The sequence below is a fragment of the Lathamus discolor genome, chromosome 18 (assembly GCF_037157495.1).
Source record: "Lathamus discolor isolate bLatDis1 chromosome 18, bLatDis1.hap1, whole genome shotgun sequence".
Taxonomy (NCBI): Eukaryota; Metazoa; Chordata; class Aves; order Psittaciformes; family Psittacidae; genus Lathamus; species Lathamus discolor.
In genome coordinates, this window is record NC_088901.1 from 2973722 (window position 1) to 2992020 (window position 18299).

Here is an 18299-nt window from a genome sequence, read left to right on the forward strand (position 1 = left end):
CAGCGCAGATGATTCCTGTCCAGTCCCCAACCTCTCACACCCCGGCCAGCGAGGACTAAGAGTGCCCCCTGCTGCACTCCTGATCCTCGCCCTTCCATGCAGCATTCCTGCTCGCTGCTTGGGAATAAACGAAACTCTTTGCTGCACAAACCAGCTCTGGCATAAACTGAAGCTCTCTTTGTGCAGGTTGTGCAGGAGCCAGGGTCTGTATTGCAGCACCAAACAGAAAGGATCGTGCCCCAGGATAAAAATGCGTGATATGCAGCATCAGTCCCGAAGTGGAAATAAAGCACTTGGAGGGAATTGCTGTCCTTTATCCATTACCTTCACCCCACAGCTTTTCATTGCCTTGGAGCTTTAAGACATGGAACTTCCATTTCTTGGAGCTGGCAGCACCGTGTGGGTGATGCACGGGCAGCGATGGGACCCGACCGCATCTCACAAAGCCCCTGCTTATTGCAGCGCCGCAGAGGACCACGGAGCTCTGCTTATGGATGCCCTTAGTTCCTGCAGAAAGGAACGGGTGTAGGTGAGGAGGGGCGGATGTGCCAGGAGAGCTTCCGACTGTTGGAATTAAGAGGAAAAAGGAAAGGATAACCCCGCTTGCCCTGGGCTTGGCTTTACCCACGTGGAGAGTGCCCGCGCCGCACGGATCCGCTCCTATTCCCGGGAATTGGGGCCGTTCCCTTGCACCCAAGCCTCCTGCTCCCCAGGCTGTCACTCAAGGAGGGCCCGCCCCTTCCCGAAGCCTATTTAAAGAGGAACTGGTGCGCTCCTTGCTCCAAAGGGAGAGGAGGACCTCGGAGGAGAAGGAGCGAGCCCGCCGGCAGCCTGGATGCTCCCCTCCGCTCGGCTCGGCATGGCCGGCAGCCGGGGGACCCTGACCTGCGCCCTGTGCCTCCTCCTCCTCCTCGCTCCTGGCTGGGTACGTACTGCGCGGCAGCAGCCCCTTGCTTTGGTGCATGTGGATGCTTTCAGCTGCCCCTGCCCCTCTGCAGGGTCCTGAGAGCAGCCCTGAGTCAGCCCCTGGATCTCGGAGCTCTCGGCGGATGGGGATGGAGTTGGTGTCGCTCCACTCGCGGCTGCTGGAAGCCAGCCCTGGTTTACAAGGGGGAGAACAGAGAGAGTGAAGTCACTGAGTTTATGCCACTGCAAGGAATAAAAGCCTCGTATCCCAGCTCCTTACCAGCACCATCCTGCCCCTGCTGCCATTGAACCCACCCGTGCGCTCCCAAAGCCAAGCATCCTGAGGGGATGCAGCCTCTCCGGAGCAGGATTTGTGCCTGGTTTTGTGTTACTGCAAGTGCTTGGCAGAGCAGCTGATTCTGCTTAGGACTTTTGTGTGCTGTTACAGTGCCAGTGAGAGCAGGGACATGGCTGCAGTCACGAATGGATCTCGGTTGCAGTGAGCGCCTTTGGGATGGGTGAGGAAGCGGGTTCACAGGGGCACGGTGCCTCGCAGGGGTTGTTTGCTGACACATGCAGTGTCCGCCTGGTTGGTGCATTGCTCCTGGCAGCACTTGGCATGTGCCAGCTCCTTTCCTGCCAGGAAAGGGGTCCTGGGACCCAGTGCTGCCACCGGCCAAGGTAACCCCTGCAGCTGGGGTGGTCCTGGTGTTCCTCGCACTGAGCCACTGAAACCGGAGCTTTTGCCTGTCTTTGGGCTCTGCGAGGGGTGTTCAGGGGCTCAAGCAAGGGGATTGAGCTGCTCCTCCTGGCTGAGAGCAGGACCAGGGCTGCTGGAGCTGTGTTCAGGTCAGCCTGGGTACGTCTGTGCCATGGGGGCAGTGGCTCTTGTCTCCCCTAACAGGGTGCTGTGCAGCAGCCTCAGGACGGTGACTTGAGAGCCTGGGACGGAGGGAGAGCTGGGTCTTGGCTGCTCCATCCGCTGCCAGCCCCGCAGCGTGAGAGGGAACCAGTGCTGTGTTCATGGTGTTGCTTGTGCCATGCAGCGCTCACCCCTGGCTCCCGGAGCACTTTGTGCATGGCCAGCTCTGCTCCAGCTCTCTCCTTTCCCAGCCCTTTGAATGCAGTCACGAGCCCAAACCCTCTTTGGTTTGCCCTCGGCTGGTTCCCTGGGCTCCTGTGGCTGTCATCAGGAAAGAGAAGCCCTGACAGTGGCACAGAGGTGACACCGAGCAGTGTGAGCTCCTGCCCCCCCCCGCTGCCTCCCTGAGGAGCAGAGGGACGGGGTTTATGTGAGTGTGAAGCAGGAAGAACGCTCTCTCTTCTCCCACCCTCCCCCAGGTAACTGGCGCTGGTGCTGGCAGCTGGGAGGGAGCTTGTTGTGTCTTGTCTGCCGAGCAGATGGGACCTGGGAGCCGGTGGAGGAGAGCATGCACGGAGCCAGGCAGGGGAATCCTCCAGGCAGATGGTTTCACTCCCACTGGGGCTTGGCTGCCGCTCCTGGGAGTGGCAGATCCACACGCGGGGAATCGATAGGAGAGCTGCCAGCAGAGCCAGGGGGAGCTGATATTCCAGGCGTCAGCACTTCTTATCCCATCACCTTCATCTCTAACACTGGTCCTGTTCCGCGAACCTCAACAGCAACAGGGTCGAGGCTATAGTGAACTGCTCCAGCCCTCGCAGCATCCCTCTGGCCTCGCTCCAGCAGCTCCACGTCCTGATTTATCCTATATGGAACTGCTGTGGGAGCCAGTTCAGTAGCAGGGAACTCCTGGAACCTGGCTCAGCATTGGCTGTCCCCGGCTGCAGGAGCTCCCCTCTGCAGGCAGCATTCCTGTGCTCCCTGTGGGCCAGGGCACAGCTCCGCTCATTCGCCCCTCTCTTGGGCCTGGAGCAGGGGTTATGAATAGGAGGAGCTGACTTTGCTCAGCAATAAAACCAGGAGCTGTAGCACACCCTGGGGCCACTGGGCCGGGTGAGGAAGAGGCGCGTCTGCACTGGGAAGTCTGGGAATGCCGCGAGGATACGGGGGAATTGGGCCTTTTAAGCCATGTGTCTGCTGGCAGGCTGGGTGCAGTCACCCGGCACGTCTCCAGTATGGTGGAGGTCTGGGTCCAGATGCTTTTCAAGCAGCTGCGATACAAGGAGGAAGCGAACAGGGGGTAAAACCCCAGTGGTCAAGTTCCTGTGGTGAGTTATTAAAGGAAATAACCAGCACCAACCATGATTAATGAAGCCGAGAAGGAAAACCCGGCTGGGTTTGGCTCCGTTGCATTCCCCGTTATCCTGAGAGAGGCCGTTTTGGTTGGGTTTTCAGTAGCAGGGCTATTTTGAGAGGGTCTGTGGCTGACGCTGCATTGGAAAACGCTGCTCGTCCTTAGTTTTTTCAAGTGCATGGATTGCATCTTAATATAGGTCCTGTGTGAGGGACATCCCCCCTCCCTCTCGTCCGTGGTCGAATAACACATCCTTTTGGAGGCTGCAGCGAGTGCCTGCATGAAGCGCAGTAGGAAAGCACTGCTGTGTTTTTAGTGGCTTTTATTGCCCTCTGTGGTCGGGAGCTGATCCCAGTGATGTGCCGGCTCCCAGCAAGCGGCTCTGGGAGCAGCTGGGATGCAGGCAGGAGGGGCTGGCTTCCAACAGCCCTTTGTGCTTGGAGTTCCTGCTCATTCCCCCTGAACAGGGTGAGACTCTGTGAGGATTCATCCCTGGCAGTGCTCAAGGCCAGGTTGGACACAGGGGCTTGGAGCAAGCTGCTCCAGTGGAAGGGGTCCCTGCCCGTGGAAGGGGTTGGAGCTGGAGGAGCTTTAAGGTCCCTTCCAACCCAAACCAGGCTGGGATTTGATGACCCTGATTTGTGAGTTGAGGTTCTGGCTGGTCCCCGTCCTGCACTGCACTGTGCTGGTTGTTGCTGCAGAACAAAGCAGTTGGCATCTCCTGACCCCACGTGAGCTCAAGGCAGAGCAGCTGCTTGGAGCGACAGCCAAAACAGCTGGAAAAGCTTTCCTGCTGTTATTAGTGACAAACACAATATCCAAGGAAGCTGTTTCACAAGCAGGGGCCGGATGGGACATAACGAGTGCAAACAGAGCTGCAGCAACACAGGCGTTTGACCTTGGTTCCTGATTTCCCTGCTGGCTGCTCTCAGGCTCAGTCCAGCTGCCTGGAAAAGCCCCTCTCCTTGCCTGGCTCTTGCTGATGGAGCTGTGAGGTTCTGCCCTGTTGGGTGCTTCCCTCTTCACCCAGCTCACAGTTAGGCAGGATCCCAAAGGGGTTTGCTGGCATCATCTATGTGCAAGGGGTACATCTGCCCCCAGGCTGGGTGCAGCATCAGAGCACTGTGAGCTGGAGCAGTGCTCTTGTGTCCCCCTGAGCTACCTGGAGAGCATTAATGGGCAGACACTGCACAGAAAACCAGGCCAGGGCTGGTACCCGGATGCTCTGGGGAGGTCTTTGTTTAGAAACCGTGTGTTCTGCATCCTTCATAGCCGTGCTTTTACATCTTGGCACATCCAGCGCTAAGGCTGTGTCCGACCCAGGCTGCCACAGCATGAGGATGCTGCAGAGGGAATTACTGGAGTGTCTGAAGCGCCCTGGGAGGAGCTCACCCTCCTCAGCCAGAGCTTGAGCTCTGTTTAGCATCTCAAGTGCTGTAAAGCCCAGGGTGGGTGTCAGGAGGTGCCCAGCACTTCCAAAACCTCACAAGTAGGCAGAAGCAGATCCACAAGGTCCCAAGGGCAGCTGTGTCCTCTGCAAAGGGGAGAGGAGGGGATGCACCTCCGGGAATAACCAAGGAAGGATGGGATCCAGGGACAAAACAGGACTTGGAGCTTTAGGATCGGGGTTTGGTGCTGCTAAAAGGACTTTGGGCAAGTCCTTTCACCACACGCCTCAATTCACCTTCAGATGCGCCCAATGACGCTGCTCCAGTCTTTGATGTCTTCTCCTGTGCAAGAGCTGGGAATTGCTTCCTGACAATAGCTCCTATTTCCTTGCTTCCAGGGAAGCAGGGGGCTGTTGCACGGGAGATCCAAGCCCCTGCTTGTTCTGTTTGCTTTGGCCATGGCTTCCCAGAGCCACCTTTGGGGTTTATTTCCCCTTGAGCCTCAAGGAGCTGGGGATGAGGAGGTGAGCTCAGCCCTGGAGCTGCAGCACCTCCTCCGCAGCAGGACGGGGTGAGGTTCTCCCCGCCTCTCGCCGGGTTGCTTGCAGCAGGATCCTGTTTCTCCCTCCCCTGCCCCGCTGCCTTGCGGAAGGCTCACCCTCTCCATGCCTTGTTTGCCCTCCAGGTAGAGCCGCAGCCCTGCCCGTACCCGTGCCAGTGTCCCTCGCAGCCTGCGCACTGCCCCGCCGGCACCAGCCGCGTGTTGGATGCCTGCGGCTGCTGCAAGGTGTGCGCCCGGCAGCTGGGCGAGCTCTGCTCCCTGCAGCAGCCCTGCGACCACCACAAGGGACTCTACTGCGACTTCGCCAAGATCCACAGAGGCAGCGGGATCTGCTTAGGTGAGAGCGGGGTCACCGCGGCCTCGGGAAACCCCTGGCAGCTTGGGAATTCCCTGCAGCGCTTGGAGCCGCATCCCGCAGCACCCGATGGGAGCGCCGGCAGCCCGCAGGTTCCCTGATACCAACACACACAGAGCGCCTGCTTCCTCCTCGCCAAAGGCACAAGTGGAGTTTGGGATGCTCCTTTGTCCATCTGAAGTGGGTAGGAGGCATCCGCTCATCCCGCAGTGCCTGTGGGTGAAAGGCACCAGTCTGGACTCTGGCTGGGAAGTGTTCCTTGACAAATCTCCCCACCTTGCACTGCGGGTTGGTGTTCTGCACTCAGTGCTTCAATGCAAGAGCCATGTGGGTGGGAACAGCTGAACAAAAAGAGTGTGGGTGTAGAAACGACATTTACTGAGCCAGGTAAATACACAGCATGGAATCAGGGAATGGGTTGGGTTGAACGGACCTTAAAGCTCACCCAGCTCCAACCCCTGCCACGGGCAGGGACCCCTTCCACTGGAGCAGCTTGCTCCAAGCCCCTGCGTCCAACCTGGCCTTGAGCACTGCCAGGGATGGGGCAGCCACAGCTTCTCTGGGCACCCTGTGCCAGCACCTCAGCACCCTCACAGGGAAGAGCTTCTGCCTAAGAGCTCAGCTCAATAGAGCCGTTTTCTCTTCTGCTGCCTCTTCTCAGCCAGCACAGGAAAACCCGGCTGCTTTGTGCCTGGTTTGTTCAGCTGCTGGTTTTAAAGTGTGCAAAAATGATTTTGGTGTAGAGGAAAACCCCCGATGATCTCCTGAGTCTCCCACTCCCTGTTCAGAGCCCAGGCTCCTCTGCCTGGAAAGCCAACATGAGCACGTTGGGAAGCGATCGGCCCCTGCGTGGGGCACTCTGGAGTCGCATCCATTTGGGTTTTGACTCTAAGTGGTGAATGCAGCTTGGGAAAGATGTTTTCTCCGCTCCTAGGAGAAGTTCTGGGAAGCTGTTTCGTTTTCCTCCCCCAGTTATTGTGATCTTTAGAAGCCCCGTGTGTAAGCATGGGTAAACCCGGGAGCTGCCGACTGGAGCTGAGGGAGATGGATGTAGGTGGGATAACATCCAGTGGGTGTAAGCTGTTGACTGCCTGGTGCAGACTGGAAATGAGGTGTTTGTTTGCGGAGTAAAGGTGGTTAAATCACTGGAACAACTTACTCAGGAGCGTGGAGCAGGCTCCACCTCAGACTCCACAGGAAGACTGGGCCCCTTTCTAATAGAAGTGATTCGTGTTCTCCATGACACAGGGTTTGAAACAAAGATCTAGGGGAGATCCCTCTCATCTCCCTCCTGTTTGAAAGTCAGACTTGAAGACCACAACTGCCCCTCCTGCCTTTAGACGAGAAATGAAGGTTTTCATGGCAGGAATCCCAGGTGGACACAGACCGGGATGTCTCCCTAAACTGGGTGGGGGGTTTGGGCCATCATGTGCTTGGGTGGTATTTTTGTGGTGGCCACACTGATTCTTTGGAAGATGGGGGATTTTGGAGGCGATGAGGGAAGCTGAGGGTGGAATTGTGGCTGCCCCATCCCTGGCAGTGCTCAAGGCCAGGTTGGACACAGGGGCTTGGAGCAAGCTGCTCCAGTGGAAGGGGTCCCTGCCTGTGGCAGGGGTTGGAGCTGGATGAGCTTTAAGGTCCCTTCAGCCCAAACCAGTCCGGGTATTCCATGAATGCTGAATCAAACCCAGGGAGGGATCAATGCCTCTGAACAGTGAAGAGAGTACTCACAGGTAGAGAAATCAGATGTGATGGGAGCAGAAAGGAGCAGAGCGGTGTTCAGGTGTCAGGGGATGAGCTTCTAGGTTGGAGATGATCACAAAGCTCACACCAGAAGGGACAGGAAGGGAACCATCGGGGTGAAAACCGCTGTGTTTGTTTAACATAATCTCCGAGCACAGCATTTCATGTGCCACAAATGCATTCTTCCCTTCCTGCAGAGACCCTGGAGTCTCGGGAAGGTAAACCCGATCCTGTAGGAAGTCTGGAGCAGGAGAGCCTGAGCGTGTTCGGGCGGCCTGGGTGGGTGCAGGGAGCTGGCAGAGCTCAGCAATGGGAACTCTGCCATCATCCCTGTGGAAAAGGGCAAAAGTCTCCTTGGCGGGATGGGAGGTGCCCAGCGGGGCTGGTAAATAAGGAGCTGTCCCATTCCACTGGCACAATCCATCTTGGTGCTTTAATTGGATCAGGTCGAGGGGAAAGTGAGGTCATTGGAGGGTAAGGAAGGGCATGACGGAAGGGTTGAGGTTTGAAAACAGACCAGAGCCCTGAGCAGGCTGTTCTGGGCTGGGAGAACAGCACAACCGGTTCACTGGGAAGGAACAGGGCTAGCAAACACTGAGCGAGGGTTTAAAAATAAGCATGAATGGTTGCGGAGAGGGAAAGCAGATGGCTTCCATTTCCATGGAAAAAGTGAGGCTTTGGGACTTCGAAGTAGGAGCGCGGGAGTATTTTTATCCCAATGGCATTGGAAAGAGCTGCAGTTGAGGTCCAGCTCTGGTTAGAACCACAGCGGCGGCGGCCTGGGAGGATTTGTGTCCCTTCAAGGAGTAGGTGGGATGGAAAGAGGCTCGTGCTCCTTGTTTGCTCCAAACACTTTCTGCCTGAGACAATATTCCACGGGCGAGCGGGACTAAGGGGAAGATAGATCAGGTTTCCTGGTAAGCCCCTGCAAGCAGCCAAGAATCCTTCGCATTGGGAACTTCCCAATGGAGGTTTGTTTTGTAAGGGTCCGGATTGCAAGCATCAGCAGCTGAGGAGAAGTGGCCAAAAGCCACTTTCTGTCCCGTGAACCACTGAGATTGCAACATGTCAGGCAGAAAAGACCAAAAAAGAAGAAATACAAAAAATATCCTTACAAAACTTGCCAGGAGTTATTGAAATGCATCAAAACTTCCCAATTCCGTGCTATCAAAAGGTTTCATCTCAATCTTTGTAGTATCTATGATAATTGGCCAAGCAAGCAGCTTCCCCCTGTGGATACAGTCCAAGAGGGGTTTTGGTTGAGCTCTTGTAAGAGCCTAAAGGAAATCTTTGATAGCCAACTGAAACACTTCCCTTGTTTCTCTTGGGAAACATCCCTGACTTTGATCCGGGCCTGCGAAACTCTCAATCAGCTACGAGGTTTTGGCTGGAAAACTGCCACTGGAAGGGTTTGGGCTGCTCTGGATGTCAGAACCTGTGAGCGCTGCTGGTGCCCATGGGCTGCAGATGGCTCCTGGTGTTGGATTGCGGTGGTTCCTTGTTTTGCTCATTGAAGTTGTACTGGGAAGGAGTGAACGGGTGGCAGGGGGGCTGGGGGTGGGAGAGCAGGAGATCAAAACAGAGGGAAGTCAGAGAAGCTGTGGCTGGAAGGAAGAAGAGACTGGCACATCACAGAGGAGCCAAAGACTTCATAAACCAGAGCGTTACTTCCCTTCTGTCGGTACCTTTAGACACAGCATCATGGAATCAACCAGGCTGGAAAAGAGCTTTAAGCTCATCCAGTCCAACCATTCCCAGCACTGCCAAGGCCACCACTGCCCCATGGCACTGAGGCCTCGTTGCCATGGTGTGTGAGCACTTGCAGGGACGGTGCCTGCAGCCCTGCCCTGGAGTCACCGGTGCTCAACTCCAGATGTGTCAAGGCGAGACCTCAGTGATGCTGTGAGGAGGTTCTTGCACCCTCTGATAGTGCAGCTGGGATGTGGTAGGAAACGTGCCCACACTTGGCTGCATCCTTCATCAGAGCAGCTCATGGGGTGGACCAGCGCGTTGCTGCTGTTCCTCCAGAGCTACATCAAGCTGGGAGCATCCCACACAGCCTGTTCCAACGCCTGAGCACCCTCAGGGGTAGGAATTGCTCCTCAGCTCCTTCCAAACTCCCCCTGGTGTCTCCTCAGCTCATTTCCTCCTTCCCACAGCTCACGAGGGTGCAACTTGTGACCTGCTGGGCAAGATCTACCACAACGGGGAGAGCTTCCAGCCCAGCTGCAAGCTGCAGTGCATCTGCATGGACGGGGCCATCGGCTGCATCCCGCTCTGCTCCGACGACCTGCGCCTGCCGTCCCCCGAGTGCCCCAACCCGCGGCGGGTCAAGCTCCGCAACAAGTGCTGCGAGGAGTGGGTCTGTGCGGAGGGCGGCGAGGAGAACCGCTTGGACACAGCCATGGCGGGTGAGCGGTGGGCGCATGGGATGGGCACAGGGGATGTCTGTGGGGGGGTGGACCCAAAGTGCCTTTGGGTCGCGGCTCTGACTTGGGGCTGGGTTGGGGCTGGTGGTGGCTGCTCTCTGTGTGTGAGTAGCAAGTGCTCAACTCCAGCTGCATCCAGGTGAGACCTCAGTGATGCTGTGAGGAGGTTCTTGCACCCTCTGATTGCAGCCGGGATGTGGTAGGAAACGTGCCCACACTTGGCTGCGTCCTTCATCAGAGCAGCTCATGGGGTGGACCAGCGCGTTGCTGCTGTTCCTCCAGAGCTACATCAAGCTGGGAGCATCCCACACATTGTCCCGAGCGCTGATCCTTGCCTCGCGGCTCAGTTTTCAGGGAGCATCCAGCACACAAGCCAGAGCTGAATAACCTGCAGGAGAACTGCTTGGTGCAGACCACGGAGTGGAGCGCCTGCTCCAAGAGCTGCGGCATGGGCATCTCTGCGCGGGTGACCAACAACAACCCCCAGTGCCGCCTGGAGAAGGAGACCCGGCTCTGCATGGTCCGGCCCTGCGACCTCCCTGTGGACAAACCCAAGGTACCGGGCTTGGGGACAGGAATGCCAGGGGGTACCTAAGGGGGTGCTTGTGGGGTGTGAGGCTCTGTGCGCACACTCGGTATTGATGATGGAGCACAGGCCTAGGTGGACCCTTCATGCAGGTTGCCCAAGGAAGCTGTGGCTGCCCCATCCCTGGCAGTGCTCAAGGCCAGGTTGGACACAGGGGCTTGGAGCAAGCTGCTCCAGTGGAAGGGGTCCCTGCCCGTGGCAGGGGTTGGAGCTGGAGGAGCTTTAAGGTCCCTTCCAACCCAAACCACTCCATGGCTCATCTGACCATCACGTCCTTGTTAACCTGTCTGCTCTCTCCACAGAAGGGGAGGAAGTGCGTGCGGACCCCAAAGCCCCGCCAGAGCCTCCACTTTGAGTTCTCGGGCTGCACCAGCTCCCGTTCCTACCGGCCCAGGTTCTGCGGGAGCTGCACGGACGGGCGCTGCTGCACCCCGTACGTCACCAGCACGGTGGAGGTGGAGTTCCGCTGCCCCGAGGGGGACTTCTTCCAGCGCAAGATGATGTTCATCAAGGTGTGCTCCTGCCACCACGACTGCCCCCGAGACAACGACATCTTCCTGGCCACCTACCACAGGAGGATGATCGGGGACCACGTCAAGACTGAGCAGCAGTAGTCCTCCTGTGCCAGACCCACAGGCTGAGGTGTCAAGAGGGCTCTGCAAGCGCTTTCATGGCTGCATCCCAGGACAGGGCAGCCTCTGTGAGGGGCTGTGTGTGCCCTTCAGGACCACGCTGTTCACCACCAGTGGTCCAAGCACTGGGAGAGCAGCCCCATCTGCTCTGGGCTCCTGACCTTCACCCACCCAAGGCAGGGAAGGGACCAGACACAGGCTTGACCTTCCAACTTGATCCATGCTCCGCTGGCTGGATGGGAGGGTGAATCAGAGCCGTGTGGCTCCAGCCTGTCTCCAGCAACAGGTTGGATCCCACAGGGTGGCAAAAGCTCTTCCCCCGTGCCCACCTTCCACCCTCCCATGTCCTCCAGGTCACTCTGCTCCTAAAGAGGCTGGGCCATTCCCTGGGTGACCATTCCCTGGCTGCGCTGTCCTTTGTGCCCTGTTGGACTCCTTCTGTCCTGGTGTGCTGGTGAGGGGGACAGCACAGGCAAGGCAACAGCGAGCTCGGTAGTGTCCAGTGTGGCTCAGGGCCTCCTGTGGAAGGGGTTTCTGGGTAGAAGAAAGGATCCAGCGGGGCTGCAGCTTCACACTGGGGGGACCATGACCCAGGGAGCAGTTCTGGCATGGAACGGGTGGGCCTGGGCTGAAAGGGTCACGCATCCATTGCTGCGTTTCAGCTCCAGGGTCTTTGCTGGTGGGTCCTAAGTCATGGAATCCCAGCCTGGTTTGGTTTGGAAGGGGCCTTAAAGCTCCTCCAGCTCCAACCCCTGCCACGGGCAGGGACCCCTTCCACTGGAGCAGCTTGCTCCAAGCCCCTGTGTCCAACCTGGCCTTGAACACTGCCAGGGATGGGGGAACAAAGCTCTGATGCCCTGGCAAGATCAATGCCCCTATTGGTAACTGGAGCAGATCCCTTTGGAATTCCTGAGGTAGCGGCATGTGCTGGGTGCCTCTGAAGGGGAAATGAGGATGATCCCTGGGGGAGCAGCGGCCATGCTGCTGCACTGCCCACATCTCCCAGTGCATTCGGAGCCTGATGCTGGAGGATGGTCCCATCTGTCCATATCAGCTGGATGCCAGCTCAGGGCCCACGTCTCGGCCCCTTTCCCTGCTCTCAGCCTGTTGAAGCCCATGAGCCTTCAGCCTCCTGTAACCAGCTGGAGCTGTAAATAATTCATCTGCTCTTCTTTCGCTGTGTTCTGAACACTTGTACAGGTTTTGTATCCTCTTAGCACATCCTTGTTCCGGGTCTGCCCTCCCCTTGCCCTCCAGCTCTGCTTTGGACTTGTCTCCCCCCATTTACATGGCTCCTGAGTGGAAAACGATGCCGAGGTTGCACTTTACTCATTGCTAATAAATCTCTCTTTATTTTTGATATCCCTGGCATTGAGGTTCCTGCTTCGACTCCCCTCCAGTGCCTCCACGTGGGATCCTCTGCTCCTATTCCCCCTTGCAAACAGGTGTGGGGCTGGTGTTTACACAGCCCATGCTGGGGGGGTGGGGGGGGCGAGAGGGGGGCAAGTGGTCCCCCCCTCTTCCTGCTGAAGGACCCAGAAGTCCTTAATTCCCAGTTATAAATAACCCAGGAGCAGATGTGGGCAGGAGTCGGTGATGAGGGAGCCGGAGCGCCAGGGCTTTGTGGTGGCTTAACAGCTTATGGATTCATCCCTCGCACCACATTAGGCAGGGGCTCCCCTGCTGCCACCCCCTGCTCTTCCTCCCCCCCAACCCTTCCTCCTCCTCGGGGGAGGCTCAGAGCTCCATGGGGAGAGGTGGGTGATGGGGGGGGTAAGCTGTGGGGGGCAATCACGGGGTCAGACCTCACCAGTGTCCCCAGCACATCCCCATGGGACACCCTGTCCCCAAGGTCGGGTCTCTCGGCCTGCCCCGGCTCACGCCGGGGCACCCACCCCAAGCAGCCCAACGGGCACCCGGTGCCAGTGCAGGGCCACCAGCAGAGGGGGTGGTGAGGTCCCCGGAGCGCGGTCCAGGCGCTGCCCCTTATCTCCTGCAGCCACCTGCACGGCCCCGATAGCCCAGGCGTGGCCCTGGCGCTGCTCAGGGACCCCGGTGAGGAGCGGGGACAGCGCCAGCCCCCCTCGGCTCCCACCGCCCTTACGGCGCAGCCCCCCCGGGCCCCCCCCCAGCCTTGGGGGACCCCAAAAATGGGGGGAAACGGGGAAAACGCCCCCGAAAGCCGCGCTTCGGGGTCCCCGCTCTGCCGCTGTGACACCGGCACCCAGACCCGTCCGGGGGCGCGCTTTGTCCTTATATGGGGTGGTGACGTCACGGAGCGCAACGCGGCTGGGAACCCCTGGCCCCGCCCCTTGGCCCGCCGTGACGTCACGCCACCACCTGCCCGCCCCGCCCACTGCCGCGCCGCCGGCCCCGCCCCTCCGAAGGGCGGTGGTGGCAGCCAATGGGCGCGGCCGGCGGAGCGCGGGGGGCGGGACGCGCGCTGACGTCAGTGGGGGCGGGGCCTGCGGGGCAGGTGGAGCAGCGCGGTGCGGAGCGCAGCCGGGACCCTGGCCCGGGTGAGCGCCGTGGGGGGACTTTGGGGGGCACAGGGGAGGGTCTGTGGGGGGTCAGGGCGGTTATGGGGCAGGAGGGGCCACAGGGGAGCAGGGGCACCTTGGGGGGGCTGTTGGGGGTCAGGGAGGTTATGGAGTTAGGGGCTTTGGGGCTCCCTGGAGGGGCCTGTAATGGGTCAGTCTGGTCCCCAAGGACGACTTAGGGTGGTCTGGGGCACATGGGGGTCAGGCTGGTTATGGGGCGGGGGGGCATGGGGGAGCCGGGGTACTTTGGGGGATCTGTAAGAAGGTTGGGGCAGTTCTGGAGTTGGAGGATTTGGGGCTCCCTAGAGGGGCCTGCAATGGGTCAGACCCTAAGGAGGACTTGGGGTGCTCTGGGGCACATGAGGGTCTGGGGGTCAGGCTGGTTATGAGTGTGTGGGGGGGGAATTATGAGGGGACATGGAGTGCTGTGGGGTGAGGGATCTGTGCTGGGGTCCGGTGAGATGTGGGGTGAGGGGATGGGGGGTGCAGGGGGACCTGCAGAGGTCAAGCTACATGGGAGGTGCTTTAGGGTGCTTTGGGGTTTGGGGGGGTCAGGATGGGTGTGGGGGACCCAGAGTGGGTCAGTTGTGGAGCAGGGGGGTTATAGGGGCAATGGGGGGGGGCTGTGAGGCTGGGAGAGGCCCTGTAGTGTCAGGAAGCAGATGTGGGGTGCTCTGGGGTGGGGGGGAGGCCTGTGAGGTCAGGCTGGATGTGGGGGGACTGGGGTGCCCTGGGGCTGTAGCAGGGCCCAGGAGTGTGGCTGAGCAGGAGGATATGGGGTGGGTAGGGCTGGGGGTGCTCAGGGGGGACCCACAGTGGGGTCAGGCTCAGGAGGGCAGATGGGGCACGGGTGGATGGGGTCTGCTCCCCCCATGGTGTTGTTCCCACTGGTGCACCCTTGGGGAACTGGGTTCCCCCCCACCCCAAGCAGTTGGCATCTGGGTCCGGCTCCGATTTGGTGCTCACTGGGGTCACTCCTGCTCCACCTCGGGGCTCCCGTGCTCCTTCCCTTCTCTGCAAGACCCCTCTGCGCCCACCGGGACAGCTCCCAAAGCTGCGGAGCGCCGGGGGCCTCCTCCTCCTCCCATCAATGCTCATCCCAACGCGGATCGATGCCGCGCTCAATGGGGCAGCATTAAAACCTCTCCATCGACTTCTCCTCTGCACGGTCAGGAGTGGGGGATTTCTCTCCCCACATCCCCTTCTAGACCCGGCTGTGTTGTGCTGATGTTGCAACCGGGGGAGCATGGGGCAGGACTTGGCGGTTCCTTGGTTCCTCCAATCTCTTCCCTTCCTGAATTCCACCCTCCTGCAGCCATAGCACCACGAGGGTGAACGTGCTCCGTGCCAGGGGTTCTTGCCCTTCCCCGTGTCCCGGTGGGCTCGGCAGTGCCGCGGGTCCAGCACTGCCCCTGCCCGTGGCCGGGGCTATCTTTAGGGCTGTGTTGCAATGGGAGGGTGGTGCCTTGGCCCGGTGCTGCCGGCAGCCGCCTCCTCGCCCAGGGATTGACTTACACCAAGGTTCCCGCGTGGGACAAGTCAACACGTGCTCTGCTTGTGGGGCTGAGCCATAGGGTCAGGGGGTGCTGGTTGCTACAGGGGCTGGCATTGGGTGGTGCGAGGTCAGGCTGCGCAAAGGGGCTGGGATTTGACGGGGGGGGGGGCCTCAGCAGCCCCCCAGCACCATCACACGTGCTTGGGCACCGTCCGGCAGCAGGACTGGCTGAGCCGGAGCAGACGGACAGGGATGGGGAAGCCGGTGGTGCGAGGGAAGCTCTGCTGTCCCATGGGATTGAGCCGCCTTGGGGTACTGGAGCAGGGCACAGCCCTCTCCATCCCGCTGCTGCTCCCTTCCCAAGGCTTTAGCACAGGCAGGGATGTGGCTCCGGCAGAGCCGGGGTCAGGGCTGCCGGTGACAGCGCGTGCGCTCCCCTCCTCATCCTCTTTCCGCTGGAGTAACCCCTTAGCGTGGCAGTACCTGGAGCTCCGGGTGACACGGGGCTGAGGTTCCCCGTTTGGTTTCATCCTTCCTGCCGTGGCCCTGCTGGTGCTGCTGGTGCTGCAGCAGCTCCGTGCCCGTGTCTTCAAGGAGGCGGCTGGGACTCAACAGAGCAGTTTGTGTGTCCCCACACTGGGTGTGCGGCCTGCCCCCGAGCCCCGGGGCGCGTGTACATGTGGGTCAACCCCAGCTCATGGTGGTGCTGGCAGCTCCTCCTGTTCCTCACCCCGAGCAGGGCACGTGCCTGGTGCGTGTTGTGATGGGAATGGCGATGCGGCGGCAGCGCAAAGTTCCCCCGTGGTGGTGCTGGAGCCGCTCTGCGGGCAGCGGGTTCCTCCTGCATCCCCTCGCTTCGTGCCTCGGAGGAGCTCGAGGCCTTCCCGAGAGGGTTTGAATCTCTGCCGAGGACTGAAAGTGCCTTCTCATGCGCCGCGGTGCTGCTCCGAGGCTCAACCTCCTCCTGCAGCCTGGAGTCGCCGGCAGCCGCATTGCTCCGCACCGCGCGCTGGGGAGGGTCACTGCCGGGGTAAGGAAAAGCATCGGCTCTTCCCCAGGGATGTGCCACTGATTTAGTACAGAGAGAAGCTTTTCCCGAGCTCCACGGCAGCGGCTCCCCATAGGGACCAGGCTGCAGATGGTCCTGCCCGGAGCGCAGATCCCGTCCGTTCTGGGCAGTGTTTTTACCTCTCTGCGTGATCCCAGCCAGGGAAGAGGCTCAGGGCTATGGGGGTTGGAGGTTTGGGGGTCACAAGTGGCTTTTGGCCATTCTGGGTGCTGCGTGTTGGAGGTGTGGGGGTGCCTGAGGTGTGGTTTGGGTGGGGAGGGAGAGACTCCCCCAGCATCAGCCTGGAGCTCTCCCACCCTGGGCTGCTCCGGGAGGGTGGGATGTGGCTGTGGTCCCTTTTAGGTGTTTTTCTGCACTAAGTGGTGGTTACTGTGATGCTCTGGGTCGGGTTTCCTGCGGAGGGGCTGCAGCCACTCTCCATGCATTGCCCTGGGGTGGGACCGCAGCCAGTGCATGGGCACGGCCTCTCTGGGCGGTCTCACACACTGGATGCTCCGCTGGGGCCAGGGTGGGTCAGATCATGGCCTGGGGGCTTCATGGCTCTCGGGGTTTATGGTTCTCTTGGTCCATGGCTCTTGGAGTTCATGGTGCTCTGGGGGTCCCCTACGCTGTGACCATCAGGGCCATGCCAGCCCATCCGCAGCTGAGCTGGGGGGACAGCAGTGGTGGGCTCATGGGGCTGTGTGTTAAGGGCTGGTGGGGTCCATCCGAAGCAGCCACCCGGTCTGTGTGCTTCTCCCCACTAGAGGCTGCTGATGAACAGAGCATTTCCCTTCCCCGGCTCTGGCGGAGCAGCGGGGTCTTGGATTTGCAGGGCTGAGATCCCGGCCTGAGCCTTTCCTGCTGATTCACCCTGGAGACAGCAGAGCCCGGTGCAGGGGCACATCTGCTCCCCGGCCAGGCCCACAATGGCTCTCCCTACTTCATTAGGTCTTAATTAGGCAAATGCACTGGGACCATGTGCGAGGCCATTGCCAAGGGACACGGATCATGTGTGGAGCTGGGTACCAGGGATGCGGCTCCCATCCCGCCTGCCTCTGGGGTGCCAGCGGGGTTTATCCAGCTGGGTACTGAGCGTTGAATGAGTCCAGCCTCTTGTATTGTTTCCCGGCAGGACGTGCGTGCAGCGATAACTAGTTGAGCCCTCCAGCATATCCCAGCTGGTGGAAAAGCCAAGGATTAAAGTGATGGAAGGGATACATCGCTGCTGGGCAGAGGCACGGCAGCACTGTAAAGCCACCCTGTAGACACAAAGGAGACTTCTTCCAGGGCAGCCAGTTCAGTATCCAGCACCTGGGCAGGATGGAAAACAACCCCAGACCCTGGGAAGATGATTAATCCCGTAAGAATGAGGTGTAAAATGGAAGGCAGTTGGTAATAGCTGCGGTGGAAAGTGCTTGGGAAGGGATTTGTGGTGCTGGGTACGGGCACGCGGTGCCAGCGGGTTCGCCAACAACAGCAGAGCGGCGCTTTACATAATCTGGGACTTGCCAAACAGGCTGGAAGGTCTGGAAAATCCTCCTGCCATTGTTTGTGCTCAGTTTGCTGAATTTCCTGGTTTGATCCGCGGGGCTGGAGCTTGTTTTGGGACCGCGCTGGGGGAAAAGGCGCTTTGCGCAGAGGAAAGAAAAGGGCGTTTGTGGCGTTTAATCCACGCCTGCTCCTTGCATGAAACTGTTTGTTGTGGCTCACAAGAGGTTTGGAGCAGCTGCTCGCATCTTGGTCTATCCAATTAGCATGGTTTGTCTCCAGTCCCCTCCTGATGCCCCCTGAGAAACCATCTGGGCTCTCGGCCGGAGTGCTCAGGGACAGACAGCACAGGTCCAGCTGCTTTGTGCTGCCTGAGCCTCGTGCAGGTCGGACCCTGCGGCTTGGGGAGAGCTCTAAAACTGCTCCTCGCTTGCAGGTCTGAGGAGGAGAGGCTGGGAGGGAGCTTGGGCTCTTATGTCGCTGTGCTTCCGAGGCTGGAGGTGACTTCTGCTGCTTCCTGCAGCCTGGTGGCTTGGGGGCAGCAGGGAAAAGGCTGCCGGGAGGATGCTGAGGCTGTTGGGAGCCAGCCTGAGGAAGGCCTGGAAGTGTTTTGGGGTGTAGGACTTGCCTTTGCTTTTCCATTTGCTCATCCCAAAGCCTTTTGCCAACACAAGGCCACTGACATCCTGTGTGCTGTTCAATTGAATGCTGTTAAAATGCTCTCTGCTCCTGTCTGTAAATAGGTGACTAAGAAACCTGCGGCTGCTGGGGAAGCCAGGGTTGGAAGCAAGGAATGAGGCTGAGTTCTTGCTCGTCCATTTAATGTGAGGCAAGTTTTGGCACCCTGGTGAGCAGGAAAAGAGGAGGAGGAGGAACCCTGGTCTGGTGGCACAAATACATCCCCTTAT

The 18299-nt window shown here is 59.5% G+C and overlaps 1 protein-coding gene across 1 annotated transcript; it reads left to right on the forward strand.

Moving 5' to 3' along the window:
- The first annotated feature begins 599 nt into the window (after positions 1-599).
- On the forward strand, positions 600-12179 carry LOC136023393 (CCN family member 2-like). The gene is made up of 5 exons (XM_065697808.1): positions 600-925; positions 5196-5409; positions 9330-9581; positions 9947-10155; positions 10488-12179. Exons 1-5 carry the CDS (start codon positions 836-838, stop codon positions 10797-10799), a joined length of 1077 nt encoding a protein of 358 aa, XP_065553880.1. The 5' UTR covers positions 600-835; the 3' UTR covers positions 10800-12179.
- Positions 12180-18299: the final 6120 nt, after the last annotated feature.

Bases quoted from the DNA above. Each gene is read 5' to 3' on its own strand.
- LOC136023393 (XM_065697808.1), top strand. From the start codon at position 836: ATGCTCCCCTCCGCTCGGCTCGGCATGGCCGGCAGCCGGGGGACCCTG. The intron at 926-5,195 runs GTACGTACTGCG...TTTGCCCTCCAG, and splicing joins TCCTCCTCGCTCCTGGCTGG to GTAGAGCCGCAGCCCTGCCC. The intron at 9,582-9,946 runs GTGAGCGGTGGG...CTCGCGGCTCAG, and splicing joins CTTGGACACAGCCATGGCGG to TTTTCAGGGAGCATCCAGCA.